General features: G+C 42.2%; 1 protein-coding gene across 5 annotated transcripts in view; it reads right to left on the bottom strand.

Annotated features, from left to right (window-relative positions):
- Positions 1 to 2,160: 2,160 nt before the first annotated feature.
- The window catches only part of MARVELD2 (MARVEL domain containing 2), a 22,271-nt gene continuing 12,885 nt past the window's right edge, over positions 2,161 to 11,546 (bottom strand). For all 5 annotated transcript variants that reach the window (XM_034656320.1, XM_002915890.4, XM_011220589.3 and 2 more), the window contains 4 exons: positions 8,858 to 9,006; positions 8,195 to 8,366; positions 4,859 to 4,909; positions 2,161 to 3,971 (listed from right to left, as the gene is read on the bottom strand). In XM_034656320.1, the coding sequence (XP_034512211.1) occupies positions 3,849 to 3,971; positions 4,859 to 4,909; positions 8,195 to 8,366; positions 8,858 to 9,006 (495 nt within the window). In that variant the 3' untranslated portion in view covers positions 2,161 to 3,848. The remainder of the gene's footprint in view (positions 3,972 to 4,858; positions 4,910 to 8,194; positions 8,367 to 8,857; positions 9,007 to 11,546) is intronic.

Raw genomic sequence — 11,546 nt, 5'->3', positions numbered from 1 at the left:
ATGCCTGGGGCTCAGTTGGTTGAACGTCCGCCTTCGGCTCGGGTCATGGTCCCAGGGTCCTGGGATGGAGCCCCATTCCAGCTCCCTGCTCAGTGGGGAGCCTGCTTCTCCCTCTACCACTGCCCTTCCCCCTGCTTGTGTTCTCTCTCTGTCAAATAAATAAAATCTTAAAAAAAAACCCCAATACAACATATATATAATAAAAAAAATTTTGTGAATACCAAAGCTCTTCTTTATCTATGTATTAAGTACATGCCTGAGTAAGATGAGGATGGAGGGATATGCTCCAAAATGTTTCCAGGGACTATCTCTGGGGTTGGGGGGGTAGAATTATGGGCAATTTTATTTGTGTGTGTTTGGGAGGAAAAGCATGAGCTTGCCTTCATTTTCTAAATTTTCTACAATAAATGCACCACCTATATACTTTCTGAAAAAGCCTTTTACTACTGTTATTACTAAATAGTCGTTTTGATATTGTACCTTTAAAATAGCCAACTCATTATCTGACTCAACGAAAAGTGGAGTTGGAATATCCAGTCACCACTTACTGAGCAAGCATCTCCCTGGTATGTTACACACATCACTCCATTGTAATTTTTACAACGGATCATCTGGGAGTAGCAGTAGCATGTCACAGATAAGGAGGCTGATGCTTACAGAGGTTCAATGGTCAAGATTACCCAGTAATGGAGTCTTGGTTGTGGCGAGCTCAAAAGTCCACCTTCTCCGTCTGCTGGGCTGCACCATCCATCCTGCCTTCTGACCACTCCCAGCTTCTCTAGTACGGGAGAGTTGCTCTGTCACAGGCTCGTGTGGCCTCTCAGATCCTCTTCTTTAAAAACACATTTAAAGTATTAAAGTAGACATTTTAAAAATGATTATATGTATCATAGAAAGATTGGAAGGATATGTTCCAAACACTATATATCACCAGGGAGTGGAATTGATAGTGGTGGGACTTTTATTTACTTATTTTTAACGTACTCCACCTCCAACATGGGAGGGACTTGAACTCACGATCCCAAGATGAAGTCACATGCTCTACGGACTGAGCCAGCTGGGTGGGACTTTTATTTTCTAAGCTTTTATATTCACCAGTTTTTCTTTTTCTTAAAAATTTTTCTACAATATAGTTCTTGTTTTTTAAAGATGAGAATCAGAAAAAAATTATAGATTTTTCCTATATTGCCTATCTTTTGAACATTGGCGCATCTCAGTATCAAGTTCAGTACACAAACCATTTCTAGAAATGCACACAACAAAACGTGTACTTCATCACCACACCCTGGCCTTGTTACTCAGATCTCCCCTTGGACAATAGCTTCAGGTTCTCTGCTTCACTGACTACTGTATCGATGCTAGAACAGGATCTGGCTAAAGAGAGCATTTGGCACATAACTGGCAAAGGCATGCCTGAAGAATATGTACTTTCTTCTTTCTAAGTTTTAAATATATTGACATATTCTATTAAGTTTCGAATTAGGATACATGTTAAAGTCATCTGGAAGAAGGAACATGTACAGGGAAATATCCTTGCTTCTGGATCTCTCAACTTGCTAGAAGTGGCTGTTACGGGTTGAATTGTATCTTCCCTCCACAAAAAAAAGATCTAACCTCTGGTACATCAAGAATGTGATGTTATTTGGAAATAGGGTCTTTGCAGGGGTGATTAGTTAAGACGAGGTCATAGATGAGAGGGTGGGTCCATAATCCAATATGACTGGTGTCCTTATAAGAAGACAGCCAAGTGAAGCCTGAGACACAGGGAGAAGGCAATGGGAAGGAGAAGATTGGGGTGATAAACACACAAGCCAAGGAATGTCAAAGGTTGCCAGCAAACCACCAAAAGCTAGGAAGGATTCCCCACTGGTTTCAGAGAGAGCTTGGCTCTGCTGAGACCTTGATTTCGGACTTCTGCCTGCAGAACCATGAAACAATAGATTTCTGTTGTAGTAAGCCACTTGGCTTCTGGTACACGGTGGCCTTGGCTTTGAATTTTTGCAAATAATGGGGGAGGAGGAAACTGTCACCTGAACATCATGACCTACAGGTTTTCAATGACTTTCCAGTTTGTTTTCTGATAATGGAAAATATTTTCAAGAACATGCCCAGTCCACACAGGAATGCTGGAAAAACAAACAACGAAGGGCACACAGAAAAAACAAGTAGTTGAAATTTTAATATGCCTAGGTATTGACATAAAAAATTTAAAAAGTTAGCGTTACAACACTGCTTTTCAAAGATTAACATTTACAATTATAGGAAAATTAAGTTTCACAAAGTTAAATTTAACACTTCATTTCACTATGAATCTAACTCCTTACAATCTATCAAAATGGTATTATTTCATGGGGTTTTTTTCCTCTTTTTTTTAAAGCATTGGTGTGCTTCTTAAGTAAAATGTTAACATGGGGCCCTAATACATAAAACAGAAAGTGAAGCTATTCCAGTTAAGGGGGCTTCAAGAGGGGCCTCACATTTCCCTAGGTATCACCTCTTAAGACACTTAGGGCGTTAAGCATACTCTGGGAGCCACGGCATTAAAATATTAACAATAAACACTAAATAAGATTTCACAGATAAAGAAAAACTAGGAAGTACATTCAGTATCCAGTGCTTTTTTAGCCTCTGCTTTTCCACATGCTTTTCTTTGGTTTCATTGCTTTAGAAAATTCTCTGAACATTAATTGTTCGAATGGCATCTCTGGTGTACTTACGCACCTAGGAAACTTACCACAAGACAGACGCTGCTGAATGGCATCCAAGAGCAATGATTTTTTAAAGACATTCTTTTAGGTGTTCCTTTGCTCATACTAATAAAAATAAATCACTTCTCCTTGGGTAAGGCCCCACAGCCAAGATAATGGTTGGGAAGATGAAGCATCACAATAAATCAAAAGGAGATTCTAAGTAAATGTAGGATCATGGGGCCTTAGCCAAGAGCACAGAAGAGGCAACAGTGGTCACACAATCCTTGCACTGGATGTGTACGGGAAGGCCTGGGCTATGGGGGGTGGACCTCTGTGCACAGTGACAGCGATTCACGATAGGAGGGGTGCGGTGGACCCCAATGGGTACAGAACCACAGGGAAGTATCTGCGTAAGGCTACATGTGGTAAGAGTTATTAACTGCAAAAAAAGAAATCCATGAGACACGTGGGCCTTCTGGTCAACTGGTTGAGCGTGCTCATTAAGAACCTTTCCTTCGCAGTTTGTTCATGTCATAATCACGTCTACGGATTGCATGTGCTAATGGACTGCGTATAACGTGCCAGGGTCTCTTCCAAGTGCTTCACCAACATCAGTCACTTCATCTTCATAACAACCCTACGAGGCAGGCACTAACGCTAGCTCCATTTTTACAGATGAGAACATAGGCACAGAGAGATTGAGCAACTTGCCTGAGATCATAAGACTTGAAAATGTTGATCTTGGATTCAAAGCCCTTTCATGAGAAGGCAGGACACCTTGGCTAGGAAGAGAAATGTGTCCTAGAGAAACCCCAGGAGCCGGCCTGACTTAAAAGGAAAAAGCAGCACCAGAATGATACCCTGCGTGCTCATCTCACTGTGAGGATACGATTCTAAACTACTACTACCTCTAACAGGATACATGTAAAAGGTACGCAGATGAACACAGCATTTCTTCCATTCTGAGTAAAGGTCCTTGGTAAATTTCAATTTGTCTTGAAATGTTTGAAGTGAAATCATACTATCGTAGCACGGCATACCAGCTAAACCACCTAGAGGCCGATGCAGAAAGCATGTGCTTCTCTATCACAGACTAGCATGGAAAAGGCACTAAATAAATATTAAGTTTAATATAAAAAAAGTGGTTTCAAATAAGGTTTAAGAATAACCTTGTACATTCCAATTCATTACTTTATCATATTCTTGAATTCTTTGCTTTATGTGAGAAAGTTTATTCTTCAGATAATCACAGCGTTCTTTTTTTTCCAGAAATGTGGGATCCTGGAAAAGAAACACAACCAATATTTTAACCTCTAGTTTCCTCAGTGAAGAACACAGAAACGTATTATCACCCAGAAAGTGACTCTTCATAGATTTTAAAATCTTTCTAAAAAGAATAGCAGCTCTTTACATTTTTAAAGTAGATTTTATTTTTTAGAATAAAAACAGATTTTAAAATCTTTCTAAAAAGAATAGCAGCTCTTTACATTTTTAAAGTAGATTTTATTTTTTAGAATACTTTCAGTTTCACAGCAAAATTGAGTGGGAAATACAGAGTACTGAGACAACTTTAACTTTAGTAGTTTAAAATATATCAAAGAGCAGGGGCGCCTGGGTGGCACAGCGGTTAAGGGTCTGCCTTCGGCTCAGGGCGTGATCCCGGCGTTATGGGATCGAGCCCCACGTCAGGCTCCTCTGCTATGAGCCTGCTTCTTCCTCTCCCGCTCCCCCTGCTTGTGTTCCCTCTCTAGCTGGCTGTGTCTGTCTTTGTTGAATAAATAAATAAAATCTTTAAAAAATATATATATATCAAAGAGCAAAAAGTAAGTACAGAAAAGATTAATAAAAGCTCTCTCCAGCTTCTACTGATCTGTGCAACGACGGATGGAGTGAAAAACGTAAAATAACTTTTTTGAAGGAAATGTCATTGAAAAATTCTATATTGGTGCTCATTTCTCTAGGTTGCTAAAAAACCAGGATGTAACAGAATGTGTTCAGGACAAAGAGGAGAAGAAAAGGCATTCAGGAGCCACTCGTGTTCTCTAGTAAGTAGCATCTGAAGAAATATTAAAAAAGAACTACTTTAGCTGAAAGAATCTAAGGTCTGTCAGCTGTCACCACTGTACCTGCATAAGAATATACTTTGAAGAAGAAAATGGTTTACTCACTTTCTTTTTTTTCTTAAACTCTTCATGGATTCTTGAAATTCTCTCATGTTCCTAAAAATAATATATTGTATACTTGAATTAAAACACCTGCATTTACTCAAATTATACCTCAAGAATATCTATGTACACTGGGAATTAGAACAGAAAATAATTTTTATCTAAGACTATAATGAAAGTATTCACACATTAAAATTTGATTCACTGGACAAAGATTAGAGGGCTTACTATCTGCCACACATTGGGATCTAGGGGTGAACAAGAGAGAAAGCCCCCCCCACCACCTGCATGAAACCATCACCAAGTCCCAGGGCCACTGCATGCCAGCTGTCTGGCCCTGGGCAAACCGTTTATCCCAGGACTCCATTCTCTTCCCGGTAACCCTGGGTACCTCATAAAGTCGTGATAAGGTTCACGTATTTGAAATGATCCTTGTAAAGGGCTTGGTATGTAATAACTACATCACACACTGGGATTAAGAGGTTGAGACTATTCGACTTTCAAAAAATAACTAAAGAGGTTTCTTCTAAGAACACATTTACAATAAATATGAAATTTGTTAATGGACTCAACAGTCTATCTGAAGGGAACGGATTACCAGGGCAATTTACCCATGTAAAACCTGTGGTTTAGAGTGGTCAGACACCACAGACCTAATAAATAAAATAGAAAAGATAATAATGTTTGTAGTTCTAAAAACCTCCCCTGAGAACATTTCTCATCACCCACCCACATTGTTTTTGCAACATATTTTAATTCTTCTGTGCCTTTTGCATGAGTTTCATCTGTGCTTTGATTGTTTGCCAGCATCGAGGTGATGCTGCTAATTCAGTTGTCACCTGTCTGAAGGGGTCTTGGGCTGGGAGTAAACCAGCTGCCCGGGGCCAGCAGTGCTGAGACGGAGATGTGGGCAGAGATAAGAACAGCAAAAACTATCCTAGGGGCTGCCAGAGAAATGGAATTTAAGACCGTGAGGACTGGACAGATTATTTTGAGCAATATTCTTATTTTATAGGTTTAGAAAAAGTCATGTGATTAATTTTTCAAGGGCACACAATCAGGTCTGCGAGAGAACCTCTCCCTCCAAACCAGCCCGCTGGGCTTTGGAAACCTCCCTGGGGACCTGTGAGGGAATGAATGGGCTTCCCTCAGGCTCCCACCCACGGCAAAGCTCAGCCTGTGGCCGATGAGAGGTTCACTTTTGTGATACAATGAATATTTTTACTTTAGAGAGGGACTTGAGGAGACACCGAGACTAACTGTGGCCTTGTCACTTGGCTACTTCCTTACCATGCTGTGTACAAACCACAGGAAATGACTATTGTTGATACTGTACAGAAATATCATGGAAGGACCCAGTCTCAGCCCTATATAACAGGCCTCTCCCAACCCTCAACTGCAGACCCACATGGCCGAGCCCTTGTCCATTCGCACAAAGCCCATAAACCGAACCCAGTGGGTCCAGGCTCAAAGACTACACAGCACGATTGGAAAGAGCTTGCTCTTCCCAGCCTGTGCCAACGCAGTCTCCTGCTCAATCCTTCCTGCACTCCTTCGAGGGCCTATAAATTTGGGCATCCTTCTTGGACCCGTGGACCCTGTTTGTCTTTCAAATGGTACTAAGTGACCCTTGACCTGCAATATTTGCTGGATTTTTCCTACTTCCTGGTACTGGCATCTCATAGAAAACACCATTCCTTTGCTCCAGGAGTGTGAAAATGATACTACTCTAGATATTTTGGCTTACAGAGCTCAAAATTATAACTGATTTAAATGTACACTTAAAAGTCTGTAGTAAAAACAAAGATGCTCAGTCAATATGGATCTCAGGAGAAGAATACATATATATAACATATACATATAAATATATATATGTTATATACATACATTAACTTGCTTGACATTTGTTAAAAGTGCTGTGAGTTTTAAAAATTTGAACTATAGGGGTGTCTGGGTGGCTTAGTTGGTTAAGCATCTGCCTTTGGCTCAGGTCATGATCCAAGGGTCATGAAATTGAGCCCTGCATCAGGCTCCCCGCTTGGCGGAAAGCCTGCTTCTCCCTCTCCCTCTGCCTGCTGTTCCCCCTGCTTGTGCTCTGTGTGAGTGTGTGTGTGTGTGTGTATGTGTGTGTGTGTGTCTCAAATAAATAAAAATTTTTATTAAAAAAAATTTGAATTATACAAATAATAGCTTAGATGAATACATCGTCTTTTAAAATGTTAGTATATTACAGACAAATGTTCATCCCATTATTCATAACAGCCAAAAAGTGGAAACAACTGAAATGTCCATCAGTTGATAAATGGATAAACAATTCGTGGTATATACATACAAAGGAATAAATACCACAAAAAGAAATGAAATACTGAATCTACCTACAATATAAATGAACCTTAAAAATGTTATGAAAAGCCAGACACAAAAGGCCACGTATTATATCATTCCATTTATGCAAAATGTTCAAAATAAGCAAATCCATAGAGACAAAAAGTACATTAGTAGTTGTCAGTGGTTGGAGGGGGCAGGGATGGGGAATATGTGCTGATGGGTATGGGGTTTCTTTCTGGAGTGATGGAAATGTTCTGGAATTACGGGGTAGTAATGGTTATACAACTTTGTGAATGTACTAAAACCCCGTGGATTGTTCAATTTAAAAGGGTGAATTTTATGGTATGTGAATTGTGTCTCAATAAAAAATGTACATCTGATTAAAAATGCCACGGATTATCAAGGCAACCTGATTTCAGAAATATTAAAATGCGATAACCCCTACAAACTCCAGAACATTACAGAAAGTGACTGAGTCCCAGGTGACTGCTGTAAGCTCCCTCCGTCACCATCACAGTTATCTATCTGATGTGTGCCCAGAAGCTCAGATCTACTCTGTCCTTACACACTGTGTTCTTTGGACCTGGGGTGCTAACCGCTTGCCCGTTCCTTACCCCTGGAGAATCTGGAGAATGCATGACCCCCAGTTGCTCCCCTACACCCTGCCCACCCCTTTGTGAATAAATCTTTTTCAGATCATCTTAGTTTGAGTGTGACGTCAGTCTCCTTTGGGACCTTGAAGGACTCAATATGTATCTTAGGCAAATTTAATAAGAAATAAATAAGAAAATAAAATGATTGTTTTATAACTGTTTCATAATTGACGGCAAAACACACTAAACTATATAATGTGAACTGTAATCCTGACTAGTGCCCTCGCAGACCTCAAATGACTTTCTCAGACACAGACAGCAAATGCACACGGTTATTATGGCTTGCCCACATGTACGTGAAGGTCGGATTTTATCCTTCCTTTCTCAGGGCTCCTCCTGGGCAGCTGCAGGCACTGACCTGTTGGTTTTCTGAACAACGTGGCAATCTGCTCATCACTGCATCCAGCTCATCAAACTTCCGCAAGACGGCCTGGACTTCTGCAGAGAGCTCTTTGTACTCTGAAAACTGGTCTTGGAACACAGCTTTGTAGCGCTCTCGTTCATCTTCTGTCTGAATCACAGGGTATTTTCTGAGGGAAAAAATTGACCAACGTTGTAACTTTTTCAATGAAAACAGGCTGAATGGGGGGCGCCTGGGTGGCTCAATCAGTTAAGTGTTTGCCTTCAGCTCGGGTCATGATCCCAGGGTCCCGGGATCGAGCCCCACATCGGGCTCCCTGCTTGGTGGGGAGCTTGCTTCTCCCTCTCCCTCTGTCTCCTGCTCTGCCTACTTGTGCTCTCTCTCTCTCTCTGTCAAATAAATAAATAAAATCTTAAAAAAAAAAAAAAAGAAAGAAAGAAAAGAAAAGTAAACAGGCTGAATGGGAAATCAGCTTAGCTTATTCCTCACTGACCATGCCATATCTTCAATTTAATATACTACCTCTCTAAGAACAAACAACTGTTTAAATACAAATTTTTTTAAGCAGAGAGCATGAACTTGGAGACAATTAGGAAAATGAAATGCCCAAATGGGATCTGTCTGTTTCTACTTCGAGGAAGGATTTAAACTGACACTCACGCTACGTAGTCGGGCATCACGATAGGCTTAGGGATGTGGCCTGCGGGGATATGCCCACTCAGAAATTCAGGTTTCATTTTTGTTGGTCTCAATTCTTTGAAATTAACTTCTTGTTCTCGCAGTCTGTCACCACCGGTGGCCACATCACACTACAGTTTGGGAGAAAAAGAGGATTTGTTTGTAAACAGAGGCAGAGGAAGAGGGGGGAAAAAAACCCATGAATTTATCTTAGAAGAAAAGGGTGGGGAGAAGCAGGAGGAAAAAAAGTAGAGCAGCCATTAACATTTCACTTGGGAATTACGGGTTTTATACTCACAAAGTTGTTCTGAAATACTTTGTAATAGCTAAGGGGACCCACACTGAGGTACAGGAGTACGCGCCAGGTAACACAATCATGTGTACGCCAAGCATGGGTGATGAAATGTTAAATGTGGGGGCTCAAGTACTTTATTTAGGATTTATACCCTAACTAGCTATAAAAGAATACAAGATGTAGGGCACCTGGGTGGCTCAGTCAGTTAAGCATCTGCCTTAGGCTCAGGTCATGATCCCAGGGTCCTGGAATCGAGTCCCATATCTTCTCCCTCTGCCCCTTCCCCAGCTGTGATCGCTCTCTCTCTCAAATAAATAAATAAATAAATAAATAAATAAATAAAATCTTTAAAAAAAAAAAAAGAACACAAAATGTAGTTCAAAATAAGAAATTCAGGGAAAAAATGGAAAAAGGCTACTTATTTATTTAAGATTTTATTTATTTATTTGGCAGACAGAGAGCCAGCCAGCGAAAGAGGGAACACAAGCAGGGGGAGTGGGAGAGGAAGAAGCAGGCTCCCAGCGGAGGAGCCTGATGTGGGGCTCGATCACAGGACCCTGGGATCATGCCCTGAGCCGAAGGCAGACGCTTAACGATTGAGCCACCCAGGCACCCCCGGAACAAGGCTACTTAAATGGAAAGAGAAAAAATGTCACGGGGACCTTGAGATGAATCAACCCCAAGTAGGGACTAGGTCAGAAAAGGAGACAAGTTACATTGTTTTCATTACCTGAAAAGGAAAGCAAGCAAACCCAGGGGAAAGGCGGTGGAGGCCTTTCCATTGTCCAAGAGTCCTGAACCTGCAGTTCCCTTGTTTAAGTCACCCTGGTTTCTCAACTGGAAAGTTCTTAGAGGTCTTTTTAGCAAAAAACGGTACATTCAAAAGAGAAAAAGTAGCACAAGATGAAATGGCCCAGAGGGGCAGTAGCGGGGCACAGGCCTCTAAGCTCTAAAATACTGACACACAGGAAGCAGGAGTGCCGATGACCAGAGGAACCCACTCTGGAATGGGCAGGCTCACATGGATGTGCAGCTCTGGGGGAAGACTGTTCAGGGGCCCCAACAGGCAGTGTCCAGAACACTGACCACACTGGTGAGGCTGGCGGATGCCAGGAGAGGGGTTTCTGTTTTACACAGCAGCAAGGTTCAGAGAGGTTAAGTAAATTTTCTAGGGCCTCACAGCTGGGAAGTGGAAAAGCCACGATTAAAACCCAGAACTTTGGGGGGCATCTGGGTGGCTCAGTCCATTAAATGTCTGACTCCTGATCACAGCTCAGGTCTTGATCTCAGGGGTTATGAGTCTGAGTCCTGGCTTGGGCTCTACGCTGGGCATGGAGCCTACTTAAACAAATAGGGGGCGCCTGCGTGGCTCAGTCGGTTGAACGTCTGTCTTTGGCTCAGGTCATGATCCCAGGGTCCTTGGATCAAGCCCCACATCATGCTCCCTGCTCAGCGGGGAGTCTGCTTCTCCCTCTGCCTCTGCCCATCTCCCCTGCTTGTGCTCTCTCTCAAAAAACAAACAAACAAACCAAAAAACAACAGAACATTTCAGCTTATCGATGCTTTAAATGAATAACACAAGGAAGGTTTACTTAAATGCATACTGTTCAATCCTAAAGTGCTCTGCAATTCTGGGAGCTCCCCAGCAGTAAGCCCCCCTCCACTGGCCTCTTGGGACTTCAGCACTCGATTGTTGAATTAAACTTCCTGAACTAAATGGAGAGCAGCTTGGGAGGGTTCCCACTTGGCTGAAAACAAACTACAACACATTTTAAAACTTTGCTCTCTACCTTGCCAGGCACAGCTTTAAAATCCTTTTGTTTCCTGATTTCCCTACCTCCGAGGCCGCCTCTGAGGTTTGGCTTAAGATGAGCTCATCCTAAAAACCACCAGCTTTTAACTTCCCAAACAGCACAGCCCACACATTAGAGGCAGCTAACCAGCCCTGGGACAGGGTTATGGAGAGGAGACGCACGCCCACGGCACCCAGGGCGACAGCTGGAAGGGGAACCAGACAGACCCGGTGCAGGAGGCACGCCAGGCCACTGGGTCCCAAACAGCAAGAATGCAAGTGAGGCGCAGGAAACCCAAGGAAAGGAGATTACACAGGAGCACTTCAGGGAACACCTTCCAAGGTTAGTATTATTCTTCGTCTCTACTGTTTAAGATGCCATTTCTTCAAACTAATGAATTCTTACCTGTTTGATCTTGATAATGAATTACGGGATTAAAAAGAGGGGAACAGGGACGCCTGTGTGGGTCAGTCAGTTAAGTGTTTGCCTTTGGCTCAGGTCATGATCTCTAGGTCCTGGTACAGATCCCTGCTCAGTGGGGAGCCTGCTTCTCTCTGGCCCTGCCCCCCACCTCAACCCCCCC

The sequence above is a fragment of the Ailuropoda melanoleuca genome, chromosome 3 (assembly GCF_002007445.2).
Source record: "Ailuropoda melanoleuca isolate Jingjing chromosome 3, ASM200744v2, whole genome shotgun sequence".
NCBI classification, from domain to species: Eukaryota; Metazoa; Chordata; class Mammalia; order Carnivora; family Ursidae; genus Ailuropoda; species Ailuropoda melanoleuca.
The sequence above is the reverse complement of the archived record's forward strand: the minus strand, read 5'-3'. Positions and strand labels throughout refer to the sequence as shown.